General features: G+C 36.1%; 1 protein-coding gene across 2 annotated transcripts in view; it reads right to left on the reverse strand.

The window, feature by feature from the left end:
* Positions 1–4,535: 4,535 nt before the first annotated feature.
* LOC150079833 (uncharacterized) overlaps positions 4,536–24,400 on the reverse strand; it is a 172,654-nt gene continuing 152,789 nt past the window's right edge. For both annotated transcript variants that reach the window (XM_090382470.1, XM_090382469.1), the window contains exons 12-13: positions 14,352–14,437; positions 4,536–5,043 (exon numbers count right to left, since the gene is read on the reverse strand). In XM_090382470.1, coding sequence (XP_090238596.1) covers positions 4,795–5,043; positions 14,352–14,437 — 335 coding nt within the window. In that variant the 3' untranslated portion in view covers positions 4,536–4,794. The remainder of the gene's footprint in view (positions 5,044–14,351; positions 14,438–24,400) is intronic.

A 24,400-nucleotide genomic window follows, 5' to 3' on the forward strand; every position in this document is an offset into this window, starting at 1 on the left:
ATTACACTGTGAAGTATTTCTTTCAATGATATTTTTACTTGCTTACTATGCTGTTCAACCGGCTCATTAACAAATAGATTTTGATTGGTTTAAAAATGATTAAAATATATGCGTATATATTTTAATTAAACATATTTACTAATAATAATATGGATCATTTATTCCCATAGGTATCAAGATGTGGGACATGATATTTCAAGCAAGGTGCATATGGTAATAAAGATTTTTGATATAGCACTTAAAGGGCATTTTTTCTATATAATGCAGGCACTAAAGCTGGGAATAAATGAAGTATCTGTACTCTGACCAAACAGAATTTATTGATTCCCTCTTTAGAGGCAGAATTAAAGGGCAATTGAAAATTGTAGAGGGTACTAATTTTTAATTGTCCAAATTATGTTTTTCGTTATCAGTTACTACCATTTAATCCCGAGATTACAAACCTCAGATTCAGCATTTTTTGAAAAATTCTGAGCTGTAACAATAATCTAATGTTTTGATTTTATGATTCATTAAACGAGAGAATTTCATTAAAAAAAATCAATATCCCTGTGAATATCACTAACATTAATTACACACTTAAGAATGGAAGTTTTCTATAGCTACTATTTAATGTAAACTAAATATGTTTGTATGACATCTCTAAATTTTTCTTGATCACTGCAAAGTTATTTAGCATGTTGATAAAATTTTGTAATGTGCCAAGTTTGACACAAGTGCCATCTGTTACCTCTCCCTGAGATATTGGATATAATTAAATAAAAAAGTAGTCTGGTTGAAAGTTAACCCCCACTGCCAAACCAAATGGCCCTGTACATTATAAAAAAGTATAATGGTTAACAAGGTTTAACATTATGGTTAACATTCCATAATGGGTAACAAAACAACGGGGATATGAGCTAATTCTCTGCGATAATTTTAACCTTTGGCTACGGAAATTATCCATTGTTTCTATTTACGAAAGATAGTTTTTTGGGGCATAACATTGAGTAAATTACCCTTTCAGAAAAAGGTAGTCTACCTGTTTCTAGCTTGTTTAAAAAACAATTGAAGATACACCGGATTTTTGCAAAATGCTTTAGCAAGTACATGATGAAATTAAATATTCTTGATTGTATAATAGAAACTATTATGAAACAAACAAAAATAAACAAAACAGAATACTTATATAAAATAAAAATAATAACTTTGTAAAAAGACGAGTAATCTACATGTGAAGAACCCTCAAAGAGGATACGATAGTCCTAATATTTTGCCCAATTAAATATTCTTCAGGAGTTTGTCTTACCATTTAATGGTTCAAGAAACTTCTCTAAGAAGAAATGTTATGTTAAAACAAGGACAGATTAGCAATCATTTCTGCATAGAAATAAGTATTTTGAACGTTGGAAATCTTTACTTTGCCTTTCAGGTGCCCAAGTTTTAAAATCAGCGGACAGGGGATTTGATATGCAGTTTGAATAAGTGACCGCATTTTTGTAAGCCCATAAGTAATATAAGGCATCTAGATCTGAAAGTATTATTAACCCTAGTAGTGTAATGGCAGATTTTGCCTATCACATAGAAGCCACCTTTCATTTATGCAATTAATGGTTAGTACATCCACACCCACTTTACTATGGAGAATTAATGCAATGACTAATGTTCGATGGACAATTTCCTGAGGACAGTTCAGGATTTGGAGTTTTCCGCTGATACTGCCCCGGTTTTACCCTTCATGATTAAAAAAAACACACACACTAACACGTATGCAGCTGCAAACAACTACATCTGTACAATAAGTAAAGACTATTTTCACAGCTTATCTGTGGTTGACTTCAGAAAGGATACCTGGCTGTAAGCTATTTATAATTGCTGCCATTAGGTCTGGGAAAATCTGGGAATCAGTTGATAGAATAATTATGACCAAGTGACAATACTGAGAAATTTTTCAGGGCCCAACCACTCTGCCAAAATTTGGCAGTCAGATTTTACCAGAATTTTCAAAACGTTAAAGGTAACAGTATCATTTTTCCCCTCTTGCTCCGAAGAAATTGAGAAATAAAGTGGCTGTTCAAACATTTTAAGTGAAAACTGGGATACTTTTAAATTTCATGTCACAGGACAACTTACTTTAGATGGGGAACCGGCATTAGGTTATTACCATATTTTAAATTTATTTAAAAATACTAAATTGAATCACGGGACATAAAAAAACTTACAGATTACATTATTGAACATTTCACTTCTGTAGCTTATTGCTATGGTATTATCCAAGAGATTCTGTTATATTAGCTAAATTTATATACAAGGCATGATCAAAAAGTTTTGGGGACTGAACTAATATTTATGAAATGATGAAGCTCACTGGCTTTAAGGATATATCTCCTTTGAAGTAATCTCTTTTACATCATATGCACAAATTACATTGCTTCTGCAACTTCTGGAAGTATTCCTGATAGGCTTCTTGTGGAATTCCCAATAGTTCCTATATCACATTCTGAATAATTTGCTCAGTTGTTGCAAATCTGTGACCTTTCCTGACTTTGTTTCCCAAGGTTTTAATCTTGGGGAAAAAAAATAATTAAAAAAATAATAAATAAATAAACAAACAAACAACAACAAAAAAACATATGGAGCTAAATCCAGTAAGTATCCAGTGATGGAGTGCTTTACAAAAATTTCTTGAATGGTAGGTGCTGAGTGCATAGGAACATTGTCATGTTGAAAGCACCAATTGATCAATTCCCTGAGGTCCACTTTTCGGGCCATTTACTCCAAACAACGTTGTGTAATCACTATAGAACTGTTTTGTAGTATTCTTGGTTCACTGCTTCACCTTGCAGGACAAATTTATAAAGAATGCCCTGTGACTTGGAAAATACAATAAGTGCAATCCTCATATTTGATCAAGATTATCTTGTATTTTTAGACTTGGAGAAGACAGTTGACAGAACTGGGCCTTTTTTTTTTTTTTTTTTTTTCTGCATCACAGCCATACCCCCAAAATTCATTACCAGTAATGATGGAAGAAACAAAAGTATGGGTCTGCAGCATATTGATGATAATCCTCATATGAACTCACCAATCTCAGCGATCATCAGTGAGGATGAAACTTGGCTGAAATGCACAGCATTCCCAAATGTTGCATTAAAATTGATTGACATGTCCCATAAGAAATACCAATTTCATTAGCAACTTCACGGATAGTTAAACATCGATCACTTTGGATCAATGTTTAACAATGATTAAAGGAGAAATTTAATCATTGGTTTTTGAAGTTGAACAGAGGGTGGTTAGATCTGTATCTTTGATGGACTTGTCTTCTTATATACTCATCTTCGATGGACAAGAGGTCCTCTTTAAACTTTGCAAATTGCCATAAAGTCTTTGAACGAGGCATAACATCCTCTTCAAAAGCTGTTTTTAAATGTTTTGTGCCTTTGCATTGCACTTTTCCCTAATTTGAAACAAAATTTGATTTTTAATAAAATCATTCCTTTTAAAATGCACCATCAATTGAATCATTGGTTTTTGAAGTTGAACAGAGGGTGGTCAGATTTGTGTATCTTTGATGAATTCATCTTCTTCAATACTCATCTTCAATGGACAAAAAGGTCCTCGTTAAACTTTGCAAACCACCAAAAAAGTCTTTGAATGAAACATAACATCCTCTTCAATAGCTTTTTTTAAACATTTTGTGTTTCCATTGCACTTTTCCCTAATTTGAAACAAAATTCGATTTTCAATAAAATCATTCATTTTAAAATGCAACAAACAAAAAATAAAACACCTTCTAATGCAGATAAACAGGTGAGTCATGCATTGCTTTGTAAAGTTGAGTCACTGACATATGACAAGTCACAATTTGCTACGCCACAATTTCAAGATACAAACTCACTCTCCAAGCTTTTTGATCACACCTCATAAATTTCACATTAAAACTCTGAAGGCCAAAAGATAATAGACATCTTGAAAGTGCCTCACATAATGTGACACCAGCTTCAGAAATAATTCTGCATTTAATATTTCCACAACAATGATTAAAGTTCAACAGTTAAGACACGGGCACATACACAGATCTGACTTCAACTAATATTTACACATTCAAGAGATGATAAATGTACACAAACTGTAAATGAGACCTCATAAGAAATGCCAAACAGGGCTCTGGGGTCAGAAATTTTAGTATACAACATTAAGAGAAGAATACTACATCCTTAGGTTGTTTAACAACTTTTGCACAAGACTTCAACATTTACATAAAAGAAGACTAAATATACAAACTCTGGCTTGCTTATATATGTATAATATGTAATATAGCTATATAACACATATATTTAAATCTGCTGCCAACATTATACACAAAGTATATCTATCAGGAAATTTAATGGAAGATTAATTTGTTAAAACACCATCAGAAATCTTTTAAATTTGCATAACAGTCTGTTTATATTTTTTATTAATTTAACTAACCAACATTTATTTACAACAAATCTTTGAAATTTGTACATGATAATAAAATATCGCATGATATCTTAAATTTTCCTATTGGTGTATAACAGTATATATATCTCTATAACGTATATGCATCATTTATATTACTCTAAATATACAGATCTGTAACTGAAAACAGCAAGATATAATTTTTTTAAACATATAAGATATGCCCTCACAAAAATATACAATAGCTATCAACATTACTTAATATTAACATCTCTCTCTCTCTCTCTCTCTCTCTCTCTCTCTCTCTCTCTCTCTCTCTCTCTCTCTCTCTCACTCACTCACTCACTCACTCCCTCCCTCTCTCTCTCTCTACAAACGTGTATTCCAAGGAGAGATTTCAACAAAACTGCTTGGTTCGGAACAGGACTGCCGACCTTCACAAAAAGGTTTCCTAGGTGGTAAAATGTCAGGTTCGTAGGTTATTCTAAATGATACACTACCACTGCTAGTCAGGCTATCTTCCTCCTTAAGTGTAGAATTCTCATAGGGTGGTTGATGAGAATTACTCTTAAGCCTTGAAGAAGGCTGTTTGGATGTTGATGGTCTACTTAAAGTCAACTGAAAAAAAAAAAAGTATTTACTTTAAAATCATTATAGTTGAATAATTAAATAACAACTAGTTATTATAGCTAGTGGAATTGGCACTTTCTATGGCTTTGAGGTGTGGACACTGAAAGAGGGTGATAAAAAGAAGCTTAGGGCCCTAGAGATGGACTACCTTCGTCAGAGTGCTAGAGTCTCTAGGCTAGAGAGACTAACTTACAAATGAAGAAATAAGAAGACATATTCACACAGATAAAGATATTATAAAATGAATAGAAAATAGGAGGTTAAGATGGTTTGGACATCTTCTATGCATGAATGAAGAGAGGTGGCCTAAAATTATGTATGAGTGGATACCACAAGGGAGGAGAAGGCTAGGATGCCCTAGGAAAACATGGAAGGAAGGTGCACTATCAGCCATGAGAAAGAGAAATTTGAAAACTGAAGATGCCCAGGTCCGGAAACTTTGGAAAATGGGAACGACAGGGTGGTAATTTGTTGTTTAAAGTCCAACATAGATAGAAATAATAACTAGTTACTGTTGTATTAAAATGCTAGAAGCTATACAGGAACAAAGTCCACCCATGTATCAATGCCACAGGTGTAACGAGAATACTACTATCGACTCGAAATTTTTCCCTCTCAAATATTGGTGTTTTACTCCAACACATACACAGAGAGAGGGGGGGGGGGATCACCAAGAAAGAAAAAAGCTCAGGACCCTGGGTGTGCCAAGCCCATACTCACCAGATGTTAGTCCCTAATACCTCGGCAAATCGTGAATGTTGATTCACGATGTGAGATACAATTACAGATCACTACAAGCAAAACATAGTGCAAAAGCACTGACTGTTTATTAGTGAATCTTAATTGACATTGTAGAACACAATGGATTACAAATGTGGGTCTTACTGTCGGTCATGGAGGATGTAATATTATCATTTAGGAAACAGTAGGGGTCAAACAGTGGATATAACCCACTTTTCATCCCCACATGGACAAAAAAAGTGGTTGTCTGTGGAAAAGACCATTCAAAACTCTTGAATGCCGTGTTTAATTTTTATTGGCTTTTTTTTGAATGTGGCTGAATTAGTATGTTTCGTGCAAGGATTGCTTGGTTTTTATCTCCCCAAAGCTTGTGATTTTTCTTTCAGCAAACAGGCGTTTTACAGACAATACACTGAAGCCTCATAATGCTTAAACGCACACACAAACAAACTGTATATAAAGGTGAGTGGAAAGGTGCATCTGTTTTTAAATTCTGGGAATTCTTTCACCTAGGGATAGAGAAAATGTGACCAGTGACAGTGACTAAAAAGGGAAGCACCTCTACATACAGAAATGAAAGTAATTTTTAAAGGCATGAATGCACATTCATTATTTTCTAGATTTTAACAGCAGTGATGGTCTTCTTAACCCATTTATGCCTAGCATCCTTTGTATAGTCCACCTAAAAAAATATTCATAGAAAATGTGCCCACATAGAAAACAGAAAACTACTATGTCTATGTGTTCCAGGAGTCTTTGGAGAAAATATACTCATTGTTGTTTGTGGCTTTTAAGTTATAGGTTTGTTGTGGCACTTTTTAAGTAAGCAAAATTTTTGAGTTTCAATTTCCACACAAACCCTATTTACAGAGGAAGTGTTTTGATATTTGTCAGCAGTGGCGGATTAAGGATAGTTGGGGCCCCTAGGCAAATTATATTTGGGGAAAAAAATAATAATAATAAAAAAAAAGAATAAAAAATAAATAAAAGTTAGGTGGCAAATAAATGAAATTTTGTACTTTTGAATTTTTTGCTTAAATTTTCACTTAAATTAATCAAAATTTTTATGATGTTTACTGAAAACATTAATCTATTTTAGAACACTATAGGAAAATGTCTTGGCTTGGGGGCCCCCAAAGCCCGGGGAACCCTAGGCACGTGCCTCATTGCCTTAATGGGTAATCCGCCACTGTTTGTCAGTTCTCAAACTATCATTTTTTAATGTTTATTTTAATCAAAAAGCATGACATTTTAACCAGTATAAGTTTCAAGTTTACCAACTGAAATGTGCTTGAGTTATATGCATTTAGAAATCAGTGCCCTATATTTAGGATAAGGCATTTGCATAGAAAAATGTCTGATGGCAAGGATAATATGACTGTGATTCATTTAGTTTGCACATATATGCAATACAAGATATATATTCATTCTTACCTATATACATACATAGATATGTACATACTTATGATACATTCACGTGTACGTACTTACTGTTTTTTTTTCTTCCCCAAGCAGAATGGACCCCAAACAGTTCTACAAGCAAATCCAAAATTCCCTTAAAACTAAATGACATTTTGGATTCAGCTGAATATGGCTCTCTGTCCATGAAGGATAAAGAAAAAGAATTTTTTATTATTATATTTCCATCCGAGAATGCAACCAGGAATGATAATTAATTTGCCTCGAAGCATGCTAAATGCTCAAGCTGCTTTAGACGATTCTTCAATTGAAGATGAGAAATCTAAATCCCCTCAGAAGGAAAAAAGGAAGAAATATCTATGGAAGTGTAAATGGTCCTTGACGTTGTCACAGACATTCTCTTAGATATGCCAGACAAGCTGTTGTTATTTGGTTTTTAGGAGCATTAGCAACTAAGGCCATATTGCTCCGGGATATGCGGTGGTCATTCCCCGACCTTTCCGCATCCTCCGTATTTGGTGGTGACGGGCTCGAACCCCGGTCTAATCAAGAAGCGTGTGCTACACACTGCTGCTCCTTCCCACCTGGCTATGGAGGTGCCACCCAGACAAGCTGTACTTGCTACCTGGGAGTCTAAAACGCTGATGGAACTGATATTCGGGTGACACTCACGTCAAGTGGACCCAATTTCGGCGAAGTCCGGACAGTCTGTGACAGCCAAATCCTCTGCTTGCACCTTCACGATGGTGGGACTGTTAGTAATCCTGGGTGTAACCTCCATGCACAAGTACGTGGCGGGTGACCACCCAGGTGTGAACCAACGTAAGCAGGGGTCGAGGTGTGGTACCCACACCACATGGAGGAATGCGGCCCCTCTATGTTACCAGGCAGTACTAGGTGGTAGATGACTCTCATCAACCGGTGCAATACCACCACTTTGCTTATTTTGGAGGCTTGAAGTGGTGGAACCCATGTTTAGTTTCTAGAGCTAAGTTCTGGTCAACCCTTCCCCATTTCTTCCATCATGCAGTATGACTGATGACTTTTGAGGTTATGATGAACATTGTGGTGAGATCCAATATTCCTTCCATTTCGAGGGTACAGCTCTAAAACGGTGTTCGCAGGCCGGCCGCTAGTTAGTACACCGGACCGAACCTATTGGTAACTCTTTAGGAGGCTTTCGGATCAGCTAGTGTATAATCTTGCTACCTCTACTCTGCCAGATAGTGACTGGAGGGAGTCCGCATAGTGTGTATGCGGGGAGCATTGTCGAGGCCACTTTATGTCAAGGATCTGGGTATATTCTTACCATGTGTATGCCATATCCAAAAATTTCATTACTTCATACAGCTTGTCCCACCCAATTTTTCTTACTATTGAATACACCATGAATTGTCAAACTAATAGAGCAAGTTTATCTGCGAAAAGATCTAAACCTCCCAAACACTTCCTAATTCATTTCACAAATATACGTGGTCTCAATTCTAATCTCAATGATGTCCATTTCCACTTGCAGTCTGCCAAACTCTATGTACTTTTTCTGACAGAATCTCAGTTATCGGTTGATTCAACTACTGCTCATCTCAGATGCCAAAATTATTCGTTGTATGATTCCTTTCGCCTCAATGGTGGTACTTGTGCATATGTCCGTTTTGAAATTCCCTGTCAGAGACTTGGCAATTTGGAATCTCCTCTCTTTGATCTTCTCTGGCTTAAAATCTCTCTACCTCATTGTGTCAAATTCATCTGTTGTCTCTACCGTTCTCCCAACTCCACTAATCACTTGGAGCTCTTTGACTTCCTCTCTTTGCAACTTGACTTTCTCCAGTCCAACTTTCCTAACAGTGAGGTAATTTTCCTTGGTGATTTTAATGTTCACAACTCCAGCTGGCTTCGGTTTTCTAGTCACACTGACCCAGCTGGTCGAGATGCTGAGGCTTTTGCAATTACTAACGAACTTGCACTGGTTGTTCATTTACCTACAAGAATACCGGACAATCCTAATCATACAGCCAGCACGCTTGATCTTTTTCTCACAAACAACCCCTCTAAGTACACGGTCGAAGTGAGAGGTCCTTTAGGCACTTCAGATCACAACTTGGTGATTGTCTCTTCTCCAATGGAGCCGTTATCTCATGGCTATTCCCAACCTCGTGTTATTTGGCATTACAAGAATGCAAAATGGGATGACCTGTGAGATTTCTTTTCTTCTTTACCTTGGTCGGATTACTGTTTCAAAACTTCTGATGTCAACGTTTGCTCAGATCGTGTCAGTGAAATTATTCTTGCAGGAATGGAATCCTTTATCCCACACTCCACTTTGAAATCTCGTCCTTTATCCAAACCTTGGTTTTCCAATAAATGTGCTAAGGCTGTTCAAGAGAAGAATGTTGCATATCGTAATTGGCTTGTTTCTAATTCTCCAGTTTCATTTTCTGCCTACACAAAAGCTCGCAACAATTGTAAAGCAGTTATTAATCAGTCCAAACTAGAGTTTGAACAGGCTAAGAGTAGAAAACTTGCTTCTTGCCCTAATGGTAGCCGAGCATTCTGGTCTCTTGCCAAAGCTATTGGCCGCAACTTTTGCCCATCTCTGCTCCCACCTCTGTCCAAACCAGATGGTTCTGTTGTCACTTCGGCCAAGGATAAAGCTGACCTGCTAGCATCCCATTTTTCTTCCAACTCATGTATTAATGATCTTGGTAAAACACCTCCCACCATTCCCAACATGCTCCATTCAATGCCCCCCCCCCCCCCCCCCGGTCTTCCATCAAAAGGATGTCAGAAAGATTTTGACGAATCTTGATGCTAAGAAAGCTCCAGGTCCCGATGGTATTTCTCCACTTGTTCTCAAAACCTGTGCTCCTGAATTTACTCCTATTCTTTGCCACCTCTTTTTCACTTTCTTATTCCAAAGGTGTTTTTCCTTCTGCTTGGAAATTTGCTCATATCCAGCCAGTTCCTAAAAAGGGTGACAAATCCCTCCCATACAATTATCGTCCCATTGCAATTACTTCTACTCTTTCTAAAGTAATGGAGAAATCAATTAACCGTCAACTCTTAAACTATCTAGAAACCTTCCATCTGATCGACGATCGCCAGTATGGATTCCGTCAGTGTCGATCCACTGGTGATATTCTGGCTTATGTTACCCATTTATGGACTAATTCAATGGAAAGGTTCGGTGAAACACAAGTAGTTGCTCTTGACATCTCAAAGGCTTTCGATCGTGTTTGGCATAAAGGTCTTCTAAACAAGCTTCCATCTTATGGTTTGCCAACTGTTTTTTGTAATTGGTTATCCAGTTTTCCCTCTGATCACTCACTGAGGGTGATGGTAGATGGCTCTCTGTCTTCTAACTTCTCCACTAATGCCGGTGTCCCCTAAGGTTCAGTTCTTTCCCCAACTCTTTTCCTTTTGTATATTAATGACCTTCTTCCATTGACTGGAAATCCTATCCATAGTTTTGCCGATGATAGCACATTGCATTTCACTTTCCAATTTGAGAAACCTTACTCTGCTCAATCAGCTTCAACTTCTCGAAAATCTGCTACCAATTCCTTAAATGCCGATCTTCAGGTAATTCTCCAGTGGGGCAAAGACAACTTAGTTGATTTCAACCCTTCTAAAACTCAGTCTTGTCTTATATCTCGCAAAAAGGATTCTTCTTTCTGCTCCTATGCTTATCTTTAGTGACACTCCGATTTCTAGGCAAAATGATATATTTTTTTTGGGGATTACCCTGATTTCTAATCTCTCTTGGCACAAGCACATTATAAATATTGCTTCCTCTGCATCTAAAAAACTTGGTTTTCTCTTTTGCTCTCAGCATTACTTTTCTTCCAAACAGCTGCTCATTCTGTATAAATCGCAAATCCGCCCTGGCATGGAATATTGTTCCCACAGCTGGGGTGGTGCCCCCAAAACCTCTCTCAGGCTTCTTGATTCCATTCAGAAGAGGGAAGTTAGGTTAATTAACGATTCATCTCTAACAGAGTCTCTCCACTTGCTGTCTCATAGACGTACTGTTTCTGCTGAATGCCTCTTCTACAGATACTTCCATGGGCACTGTTCTTCTGAATTGGCTTCTATAATTCCCGCTCTCTCTTTCAAAACAGTCCGAACACGTGCCGCTATCAGCCAACATCTATTTACTGTCCAACTTCAAACTCACAGAACCAACTTTTCATCTTCCTCGTTTATTCATTCAACGTCTGTTTTCTGGAACAACCTTCCTTCGTACATATTTCCTGAAAATTACAGTCTACAGAAGTTCAAGTCCAATGTTAACAAATATCTTCTTTCGTCTTCTCAACCTCCAACCCAAGCATGGTATTAAGTACTACAGGTTCTAATACCTCTCGTGTTTGGGGTTTACATTAAAAAAAAAAAAAAACACTGAAAGGACAGAATTTGTGGGATACCTGGTTCCTGGGCAATGCGATGCTGTCACCCCTCTTGCTAATGGACGAACCCACTGCTTGGCAGGTATATAGGTACACAGCATAACTGCATTCATGTAGATGGTAATTCAGTGTCAGTATGGATAAACGTCATGACTTAACCAAATTTGAAAGAGGGATGATAGTGGATGCCTGATGCATAGGTCACTTTATCGCAGAGGTGGTACAGAAATTGCACTATCCCCATTCAACAGCATCAAGAGTGTATCGGGAATATGCCATTTCTAGAATAACATCTCATCGTGGACAGTGCTGTGGGCGGAGAAAGGTGGTGGTTATTGTTATTGTTATTTGGTTTTTTTAGGAGCATTAGCAACTAAGGCCATATTGCTCCGGGATATGCGGTGATCATTCCCTTTCCGCATCTTCCGTATTTGGTGGTGACGGGCTCGAACCCCGGTCTAATCAAGAAGCGTGTGCTACGCACTGCTGCTCCTTCCCACCTGGCTACGGAGGCGCCGAAAAGGTGGTGGATGAATGTGGCCATTGACGTCTGTCTCACATTGTTTCAGCCAATCCGAGAGGCGACAGTGGCACAAATTACTGCTGATTTCAATGAGGAAGGTGCCAGAAATGTTTCTAGCAAAACCATCAGGTGATCATTGAGTGCAATAGGTTATGGGAGCTGTAGAACCACCAGAGTCCCATTGCTAACACCACGGCACAGGACTTTACACCTTAACTAGGCAAAAGAACATTGGCACTGGACCTTGAATGATTGGAGACGGGTCTTCTGGTCCAATGAGTCCTGTTTCCAGTTATTTAGAGCGGACAGGAGGGTACATATCTGGTGGAAACCACATGAAGCTATGCACCCGTCATGTCAACAGGGAACTGTTCAGGCAGGTGGACAGTCAGTATTGGTTTGGGGCAGGTTCAACTGGCACACGTTTGGACCTCTGGTATGTCTAGATGCATCTCTAAACAGTCCAGGTTACATGTTCATCCTTGCAGACCATCTGCATCCCTTCATGGTCATCGTGCACCCACAGGGCAATAGACTCTTCCAGCAGGGCAGTGCACCTCTCCACAGAGCCGTGGTGACTAGAACATGGTTCGAAGAGCATTCTGCAGATCTACCACCATGGAGTGACCTCCCCATTCATCTCACATGAACCCTGTGGCGCATCTTTGAGATGCTGTGGAAAGGTTAGTTCGAGCTTTGGATCCTCCACCCAAGAATGCGATGGAATTATAGACAGCGGTGCAGCTAGCATGGATGGAAATACCTATGGAACACTTTTGTGAACTAGTGGACTCAATGCCTCGTCGTGTCTGGGCGCAAGGTGAGCGTAGCTGTTACTAGGTAGGTATCCCATGATTTCTGTCCACTCTGTATTTTAATACATATAAAAGAACACAGTACTCAAAAAGATTTTATTTGTCATAAAATTTGACATATTTTCTAACCGATTTTTAGGTGTCAGCATGTATGCATAATGTGCTTCTTGTTTTCACCGTGTCCATCCATATATATGCAATAACTTGACTCATTGGACTGAGTTTCATAAAATTTTATATTTCTCTCTGTTAGAATGATTTATTGAGCCATCCCAAATTTCACAAAAATTAGACCAATAGAAATTTGGCATTTGTATATTTATTATTATTATTTTATTTATATATACACATATCACACAGGCTATCCATATGCCATATACTGTAGCTGAAGCACTGGATATTATGTTTGCTGCCATGTGCTGGTTATAGGAATGAATGGGCAGTGTGGGAAATAAATAGAAATGAAATTTTCTTGATTCACACATAAAAGTTGTTGATTTTTGCTCTTTTTTTTCTTTTGTTTTTTTTTCTTTGTTATAAATTATCAATTATGACTATTTGCCAACTGACTATACTAACTGCTGTACTTACTATTTACATGTTGTGTTTGTTTGTTTTTTTCCCCAGGTAACAAACTATGTAAACATCCAGTGATACAAGCAAATTGGCAAGATATTAAGTTTAGCAATCTGTCATCAAAAACAGTTAAATATAAAGATATACTTGGAGTAACGGATGCCAAAACAATTCAGAATTGTCATATAAAGTTTATGACCCTGAATTTAGTCAAAGATGGGAAGAAATGTGATAAAGCTTCACCATCAAAAACAGAAGAAAATGTTAACTATTCTGAATTAGTTCTGAAGGGATGGTGCTTATAATAATCTGATTAACCACAATCATGAAACCAGATGGTAAATCCAAAGTGACCCCAAAGGCTATCCTATGACCTCCTTTGCATGTTCTGTCAATTTGGTTTGGATTAAAAAACAAACATTGATTATAAATACTGATTTATTAAGGACAAAGGCCAGATGTAACCAAGTGGTCAACATAAGGATATGGCAATACATGCATTTGAGTTGGCCATGGTTATCGCAAATCATGGTTATTCTGTATTTGATAAACATCTCTGACACTATGTGAACTTCCCAGAGTATAAACAGAAAATTTATTTATTTATTTATACATACAACACACATGAATATAGACAGTGATCTCACAAGCCTTCGTTTCTACTGGAAAGTAACCTAATAAAAAAGATGTTTGTTTGTTGCATTAATATTGACAATTTATTCTGCCAAATGATATGAATGCAACTGGTATATCATGACTAACGTGATAAGAAAACAAAAGCAGAACAACACACTAAGAAGAGATAAGTAATCTCACCTCTCCATCATCTTCACCATCTAAAACATCATCTTGACTACCAAACATTTTTCTGTGTGCTAGACGAAATTCTTCCATTAGCATTTCTGTAGAAAAATTATTTAAAGTAAAAAAAAACAAAAAAAAAAAAAGGAAAAAAAAAAGTTAATTTAAAAGTAATACAAAATTATACATTTGACAATAATACTGAACTCATAGATACTCTGCTACAATGAAAATATATTATGGTACAGTGCTGGTCAGAAAGAGTTAAAGAACAGAAACTGTTAGTACACCATGATAAACTTTAAAAGTAGCTTTCAAATATGAATAAATAAAACAGAACGGTCCCCAACAGTCCTTTAGGTTTCAGCAAGCAAATTCCATGCACCATGCACATACTTATATTGTATAGTGTGGAGTGATTCTGCATGGTAGCATAACACGTTCGCTGCCACTTATATTGAGAGAGTGCATTCAAATAAGACTTCGAATATGTGGGTTGCAGAGTTTGGAAACAAAACGCCTTAGAGGAGATTTGATTCAGGTGTTTAAGGCTCTGTAAAATTAATGAGGATATCGATATCCATATTCATTCTAGCATCATTTATAATCTTAAAATTTTCAAGACTATAAATGATGCTAGAACTAGGGGACATGAATTCAAGTTATAGGGGGAAATGTTTAGATTGGACTGCAGGAAATTTTATTTTAGCCAGCGAGTTAAAATTACTGGAATAAGTTGTCTACATGGGTGGTAGAGGCTGACAGTTTGGGGAAATTCAAAGGTCATCTGGATAGTACCTTTAGGTGAGGGAAGCACATAGGATGATAGGTTTAATTTCCTTTTCTTTTATTAATTATTATTATTTATTTATTTATTTTTTTTTATCATTGTTTTATTCGGGTTTTTTTTTGGCTGGTGCAGCATAAGCCATAGGCTTTCTTGCACCATGTGGCCATTACTAATACTAAATACTAACACTAATGTATTTTTGTTACATTGAATGCATTCTCTCAAATACATGCTGAGAAATAACAACATTCCAAAAAGCTCATCTCATAAATAATGGTTGAAAAGTAAAAATCTGGAATTCATAGCTAAAAGAAAACACTTTTGGGATAAGCTGTAGATCAGAACAAAACTCAAAATTTTATCAAAAGTTATTCAGTGTGCATAAACTAATCACAAAAAAAGCAAAAAATAAATAAATAAAAATGTGTACCAAGCTATAAACAAAACACAGAGCACTGTCACTAATAGTCTTGAGTTCAATCAGTGTGCCGACACAATTGAACAGGTAATTTAATGTGCCTTCATTTTTAAACCAGTTGTATATTGACTGCTTAAGAATGACAACCTATATACATTATAGCAGGGGTGGCCAACTTAATTTGTGATGCGATCTACATTTTTTCTTCAAAATGTGCCGCGATCTACCATCTCAAGAATTTCATTGCACATGGTTAAAAAAGTTAATCAACACATATTGAAACATGTTGTTTATGAATTTTAAAATTAAATACAATTCAGAATTCGTATTTTAAATTCATACGTATTTAAATTTTTAATTTATGTGAAGTTTGTGTCTTCGTGTAATCTGCCAAGCTTTCAAAATCGGGGATATACTTCATAAGGCCAACAGTAAGGAATCTTCTGTTTTTATGTAAGTCTGTAAGAGAGTAGTGATTCTATGTCTTTGTTTGTTTCAAATGCAAATACTATTCATACAGATATGTGGAACCAAAACAGGAATTTAAAAGTTCACTGCATTTTTTTACATTTGGGTACTTTTCTCAGCAAACGTATTTCCAAAAATCTTTTTCTGATGATCTGGCATTTAGGAAGATATCGTTTTTCAATGTAATAATTTCATTTTCGAGTAATATTTTCTCCATGTGAAAATCTCGGCGAATTTTTCTGCAATTTGTTTTGTATCTAAGTCAACATTAAATGGATAAGACTTATACTGAACAGTCTTCAACTGTTTTAAACTCACTGAATCTGGTTTCAAAATCATCCACAACTTTCTGAATTTCAGAAACATATTTCTCACTATTAAATTCAAAAACAGGATATTTTTGCATATGATCTTGCATATTTGCAAAAAGGCGCCTCCATAGCCAGGTGGGAAGGAGCAGCAGTGCGTAGCACACGCTTCTTGATTAGACCGGGATTCGAGTCCGTCACCGTCAAATACGGAGGATGCGGAAAGGTCAGGGAATGACCACCACATATCCCGGAGCAATGTGGCCTTAGTTGCTAATGCTTCTAAAAAACCAAATAACAAACATAACAACAACATATTTACAAAATGATCAAATTTTTTTTCTTTTAGATCCTTAGCCATTGCCAAAAATTGATATTTATATGCAGAAATACTACTAATCATGTCACCCACATTTTTATTTTTTCCTCATAATTCCAAATTCAGACTAAATTCAAAAATAGCAAAGGCTTAATTTATTCAGTACTCACCTTGATCGATCTGCAATTGTTATTAGGGTGAAAAATACAAGAGCTTATTATCATTACAATAGTTTTAGAACAGGACAATCCAGCACTGAACTCACATTACATGTTCACTCAAACAACCATACCCCCCCAGTTGATTCAGCTATTACCATATTAAAATTAAAAAATAGTTACAAAATCCTACAATACGAAGCCCTTATTATAGAGTGGTTCCGTCACCACTCCGACTTAAACATTTTAAATGCGAAACTCCTCTTCAATCTTTCTCCGATTTGGAATCTCACCAATCTGAGATTCCCGCATGTGGCAAAGTGCATCATGGGATTACAAAATTCTTCTTAAATACAGTACACAGTTCCCTTTCACTTAACCAGCCAACTGAAGACATTTTAACGAAAGTCCACCGTTACGACTATTGGCTTATTTACAATTTAGAATATTAATTTAAATCAACTTCATGACAACCAAGGGCAGAGTAAGTGCACTTCTACTTCCTTGTGCATATTTTAATCCCGTTTCCATTGTAATTATCATTTACCCATAACTTATCCCCTTAACTTAAAAACTAATCACCCTAAAATTAGCCAATCTCTTATTATTCACCCTAATAACAATTGCAGATCGATCAAGGTTAGTACTAAAAAAATTAAGCCTTTGCTATTTTTGAATTTAGTCTAATTATACAGTACTTTAAGACTTACTATAACTATCTAAATTACAAATTCAGATTACTTAATTTACTGGTAAAATCTGCCAAAAAAAGCCAGATTACATAACTGCTCCATATCGTGTAGCTGCTGATATCATCTCCCCAAAAAAGTTTGTTCAATAAATTTTTTAATTTCATTTAGCAAATTTCGAAATCTCTGTAGTGACTTACTCCGACTCAGCCACCTCACATCTATGTGTAATATCAGATCTGGTTCATTTTCATCGAGTTGCATTTTGAAAAGTCTCCTTGAAGAGATTGTCCTCTGATGGAATTCACGATTTTGAAACCGATGTCCATTAACACTTTTAGTATTTAATCCTTTGCTGGCTAACGCTTGTTGCTGGATGATACAGTGGTAACTCAAAATATCTGGGAATTCATCATCCTTTTAACACAATGTGATGAATCCGTTAAGATGCTCCGTCATTGCTTTAGCTCCATCTGTTGTTATTAATACGAGCTTAAAGAGTGGTAATTTAATTTTTTCAATAAAATTTTTGAATGCGTTAAACATATCAGGACTTCTAGTTATATTTCTTTTAACGAAACTATACCCAGCAGTTCTTCTCCAGTGGCACAATCATCAAAAACCATACGAATAAAAACAAGCAATTGAACTGTATCACTGATTCATCCAGTTGTAAAGAAAATGACACACAATTAGCAATATGAACAAGCAATCGTTTGCTCACATTTTTACTAGGCGCCTCTGTAGCCAGGTGAGAAGGAGCAGCAGTGCGTAGCACACGCTTCTTGATTAGACCGGGGTTCGAGCCTGTCACCACCAAATACGGAGGATACGGAAAGGTCAGGGAATGACCACCGCATATCCCGGAGCAATATGGCCTTAGTTGCTAATGCTCCTAAAAACCAAAATAACAAACAAACAACATTTTTACTCATTATTTTGATGCATCGCATCACAGTATTTGGAGATAATTGCTGATCTTGAAGAGCACTTTTATTTCATTTTTGTTCTTAATTTTCAAAAAGAGAATCTGTTATTTCTAAAAATGCGTCTTTGACGAACTGACCATCATAAAATTGTTTGCATTTTTTTGCAAGAAAATGACTCACTTTAGATGATGCTACAGTTACTGCTTTAGATTGTAAATTAGGTGTCATGAAGAAATTTAGTGGAACATCCAACTGGTATTTACCATGGAGTGTGTTGAAGTGCCTTTCTAAATTTCCTTTTTTGGGTATAGCCACGGAAGCGTTGCAAATCAAATGTTTCTTTTATCATTACAAAAAAGTATTCTATTTCCCACTCTTGATGAAAATTATATGTTTTATTCTTTTTTGTAGTATTCATTTTAAATCAAATTAATGTATAAGTACTGTCCAGTTATTAATTTAGTTTACTGTCCGGTAAGTTAAATAACAATTCGACAAGTACACTATGCTCTCCACAATGTAACTGCGTGAATTTTCACTAGACAAGCCTGGCGGCTGCGCGGCGACAAGAGTAGTCACGTGATTCAACTGATTTTAATAAGTGAAGTGTATGCAGTGGAGCGCTTAATAATAATAATAACAACATTTAGATTTCAACTAATCTATTTATTATTATTATTATTACTATTGGCCATATGATACAAGGAAGCCTGAGGCTTCTGCTGCACCAGCCAAAAAAGAAAAAAATTTCTGAATTACCCTGAGAGAGAGAGAGTCAGAAGTAGAAGGGAATCACCAAGAAAGAGAAAAATTATGATATCCAGCTCGGAACACTGGGTGTGCCAAGCACATGCTCACCAGATGTGAGCCCATGGGGATCTTTTTATATATATTTAAAATTCGTCGTGATCGACCCAAATTAAAGCTGCGATCGACTTGTTGGCCACACCTACATTATAACATAGCACTTGAGCACTTTTTTAATGTTTATATATATTACAGCACAGCACTTGTAGCATCAACTGCAACAAGTTTGTTGCAGTTGATGGTATCTGTTATAGCTTGAATAACTTTTTAGTGGAAATAAAATTATAATTGTGCTTACAATATTGCTAACTGTTATTTATTCATACATTGTTATAAAACAAAGCTCTATGCAGTGGTTTTGTTTGAAACAAAGTTGTTTGCCAAACAGTCGTGTGTGTGCAACTATCAATTGCATGTAAGAGGTAGTAATTCACAAGAGCACCACCATGTATAGAGATTATAGGGAGAATTCTCTCTGGGAAAAAAAAGGAAGTAATCACAGTCTGAAATGGAATACAAAATGTTTTATGGAGTTAGTCTAAGTTTATTTACCTGTAAAGGGGCCTTACATTAAATACAAGGACAGTTAAATTATTATACTAGTTAAGTGAATAATGCATAAATACTGTGAGGAAAGTCTTTATATTGTTAAAGTTAGATATAAAATGGTTAAGTTTAGAACTCTAACAAAAAGCTTATGTATGCTAAAGAAAAACAAGTGTTTCTAATCAACAACCGTTAATGTCTTCTTGAGATAAGTTGTGCTGATGCTCTTTCCAAAGTGTGTCAGAGCAAGAAAGGCATGTTTTTAACAAAAGTAATTGATAACTCTGTAGGAAAAGATTTAAATATGTTCCTGATTTAGCGAGGAATGAGTTTCAAGAATTAGTAATAAAGGTTTCTGAAGGAACAGTTTTGAAGACTTAGATCAAAGGTTCAAGAACGCACTCAGTTTATTTTGTGTTATTTCAAACCAAATACTCTAACAAAACCACTGGAATAGTGGTTTTGTTAGAGTATTTGGAATAAAACTAAAATTAATGTTTTAGTTTTATTCACTCCTGGACATAACAGCTAACCCCATTACCTGTGACAGATGTGGTTGTTGAAAAGAGAATACTGTTTGTTGCTTGGAACTTAAGTTGGAGTATAAGTAAGGGGAACACAGTAGCCTTGGTTTCTGTACTTTTTAAACTTTCATACATGTAGCATCCTCTGTTAGTTGGTGGTTAAAACAATTGGCCTATACTTAACACCATTATGAAGGCAGGCTGAAATAATGCCTCGAATTCATAATCTCAGTGCTAGGTGGCACAGCAAGTTCCAACTAGATTCTCCACGAAAGAAGTGTCTAGTAGTATTTCTCTGCAGTTGTTTGTTTGCAAGATGCACTGTTTTAAATTGAAGCATCTTTGAACATACAGTTCAAATAACATGCAGTTGTTGAATTTTTTACTACCAAAACTGTTAGACCTGTTGAAATTCACCAAAGATTACTAGTTGTGTAGTGTGACTAGAGATGAATCCTGGATCACCACTATGATCCAGAAAACAAGAGACAGTTCAATGAACTGGGCTATAAAATATCATGTCCAAAAAAATTCAAAGTACAAGCCACTATTTCAAATATCCACATTTTCATTTTATGGTTTTTAGGTTCCCTTTATTTTAACACAAACCATATCTTGATAGTGTTTTGCACAAATGGTCTACTTGTGACTTATTCTTTGTTTGTATACTGCAAACAGGATTGCAGGCTGCAAATAGGTTTGCCTGAATTGGTTCCTGACAGATGCTATTGTAATTGTAATTACAAAGTATCCTATGCTTTCAGGGGAGTCTACAGCCACTAATTCAATCGTCAGCAGTTTCACTTTATGGTTTTCACATTCCCTTTATTTGTTTTTTTTCACAGCAAGGGTTCACTTGTGACTAATTCTTCCTTTGTATACCACAAACAAGACGGTTTGGTCGCAGCCTATGAACAATACATTCATAGCTTACAAAAATAAGCTTACAGGGCCCAAAATGAGTTATCGGAAAAATTAATAAATTAAGTGATCGATACACATGCAAAGAAAAGAGCAGAGAAGAAGAATAAGATTATAACAATACAGTACTTGCATGTTCGATTATAATTTGTATATATATATATATATTTTTTGCAAATTTTAATTGGTGATTTTCATATTATTAAACTGTGATTATTGTCAGTAAATGTGGTTTTTGTGAACTGACTATTAGTATTTAGTCAGTTCACAAAAACCAAAATAGGAAACAAAAGGAAATAAATATTTCCTTTTGTTTCCTCATATTCTCTTATTATAACATTCATAAATATGCATAATCTGTATACAGTCAATTCCGGTTATTTGGGACTAGTGCATTTTGGCCCGATTAAGCAACTGCCCCAATTATCCGAAGTTTCACGTAAATAGTTAAAGATACAATGGACTCCCACTTTACAATTGGTTCACTGTACAATAAAATCACGTTACGATGGCATCACCATAGTAAAGTACCATTCACTATAACATGTGTAGTAAGCGCCGGTCATTGTGATCACATTTGTGAATTGAATTTTAATTCTATTAAACAGCAATTCTAATTAACAAAAATAGGAGGAATGTTATCCACAGGCTATAAAAGTAAAGATAATCGGTAAAAAAAAAATCGGAAGAATATACATGATAATTGGAATAATTAATACGTACTGGAATATGTACATACTGACTAGTTGACATTTCTGTTCACTGACATTTGTGGGTGTGGGTTAAAATTTAAAACAGTAAAAAGATAAGCAATCAATAACAAAGAACACGGCACACATAAATTTCAAGTAACACGATGCACGCAAGTGAGAGCGGAGTAACAAGTTACGAAGCTTTAAAAATAGGAATGAAGAGAAGATTTTTAAAATTAATTTTTTTATATGATTGAAGATTCCATGAAAGTGTAAACACATTTCACCATAATAACCCACAGAATTCCAGCTGTCAGTATTATCGTAAAATCAATAAGATCACGTTTACTATCCATTTATGATAGATTTCACTAACAAAAAAACCCAATAAACAGGTGACTGCTAATTGTTTTATTGTTTTATGGTTGTGACCTCCAGAAATCCGACCGAACCACGTGGTTTCGGTTGGAGACAATCGTAGGGTAATCTCCGGTGCTGCGGCCTCCTGCCCCGATTAAACAGCATGTTGTCCCAATTAAGAGAAGTAAACCCTGGCTATTTTCTCAATTGGGTTCTGTTTTTTTAAGATTTGCCCCAAATAAACAGCTGTCCCGATTAACTGGTGGCCCAAATACCTGGAATCCACAGTATTTATATTTATGCATGGTATGCATATTTATGCATATACAGATTTGCTTGTAACATATACATATGTTGCAAATATTAAATAATAATAAAAAAATATATATGTACCCCTGTGCATGTACCCCCAAAGTTTACATTATTAGTGCCCCCCACGGTGAAAACATTCTGGATTCAACGCTGTGTCCAAGGTAAGTAAGGCCTGAAAATACAGTAAGTCCCCGACATACTTAAGAGATACTGTTGTTGTTGTTGTTTTTATTTGGTTTTTAGGAGCATTAGCAACTAAGGCCATATTGCTCCATGATATGCGGTGGTCATTCCCTGACCTTTCCGCATCCTCCGTATTTGGTGGTGATGGGCTCGAACCCCGGTCTAATCAAGAAGCGTGTGCTACGCACTGCTGCTCCTTCCCACCTGGCTACGGAGGCGCCCCTTAAGAGATACATTCCAGGACTTCTTACGTAAGTTGAGTTTTACATAACTCGGGAACAACTAATAAAATATTGCTGCTATATCCCTAATATGCCAAAATTACAAAAACCACATAATATCCTCAGAAGAATAAAAGAAAAATAGTTATATATTTTTAATTAGTTCAATTAAAAACTTTATCTGGGGACAGCAGTGAAGTAGACAGAGTGGCACATAAGAAAAGAAAACATAAAAGTCTTTGTCCTTTGTTATTGTGTTCACTGTTGACACTGACAAATATAAATTGCACACAATACTTGTTAATGTTTGACCATTTTTATACATCCTTATTATTTTAATTTTCTGATCCAAATCGATCACTTTCCTTTTCTTGGTAGATTTACTAGTACCGCTGTCAGTTATAGTCGGCACCGTGATAACGGTCAAAATGAAATTTTCTTTAAATAACTTCACAGGGTAAGGCAGAAACACACCATATCACCTCATGCGAGTTGTAAAATATCCTCATTTTACTTAAGTAGGCCTTTAAGGATAGTCACCCTATATTTTTGTCACGACTGTATTTAAAGAGTAGTAACTACACCTTACCAAAAGCTATTTTATCCGAACAAACATGAACCCCTTGATGCCACAATAGGGAAGTGGCAATCGAAGTGCTATCACACTGTCACGAGTTCAGCTTATTCACAGCAGGAAGCTGTCTCTCAATCAAGCCGAACAAACGTCACAGAGTTAGATTTCATAAAGACGGTGGGGAAAAATGTGATTCTCGGCGGAGAAATTAGAGTATCGCTAAGTAAGGAACATACCTTTGAGGTGAAACCTGAACCTCCTAACTACGAAGTGATTGTTATCTGGAGATTGGCATGAATAGGAGATTTGAGATTTAGCGACTAATGCGGAAGAATCTAGATATGCCACCGCATGCAGATGCGAAGTCCCTCTTTCTACTCATAAGATTCTATTTTTAATTGGGTCAGATTTCCAGGACAATCATTTTCGTTCCCCCACACAAAACTTGTCTCCTGACCAATACCAGGATTGAAACCTAGGGGGAGAGAGACAGGTATATATCTTGGAGAGGGCAAAAAGTTGTTGGTTGTTTGGTGAGAGAGTGGTTTTGTTCATCGTTCTGTTGGTTCCTAGAAGTCGTACCTTGGAAAGGTTATCCACCATGGAACGCTGTTGGGAAACTTATAATTCTGGAGGAATGCAGAAGTTTACTGGTAGGTTTGTTTGTACTTTAAATAGCGAATTAAACGGAACGATCCAACATACAACCTACCTTCCCCTGCACTGTCGATGATTACTTACATTCCTCCTCCCAGATTTACACGTCAGCATTTTACCTATTGGCGATACTAATCACTATTAAATGGAGTGTTGTCAATCATTGGTAAACATGAAAGCTAACTTTA

The sequence above is a fragment of the Mastigoproctus giganteus genome, chromosome 10, assembly GCF_048544385.1.
Source record: "Mastigoproctus giganteus isolate SK-2022 chromosome 10, ASM4854438v1, whole genome shotgun sequence".
Lineage (NCBI taxonomy): Eukaryota > Metazoa > Arthropoda > Arachnida > Uropygi > Thelyphonidae > Mastigoproctus > Mastigoproctus giganteus.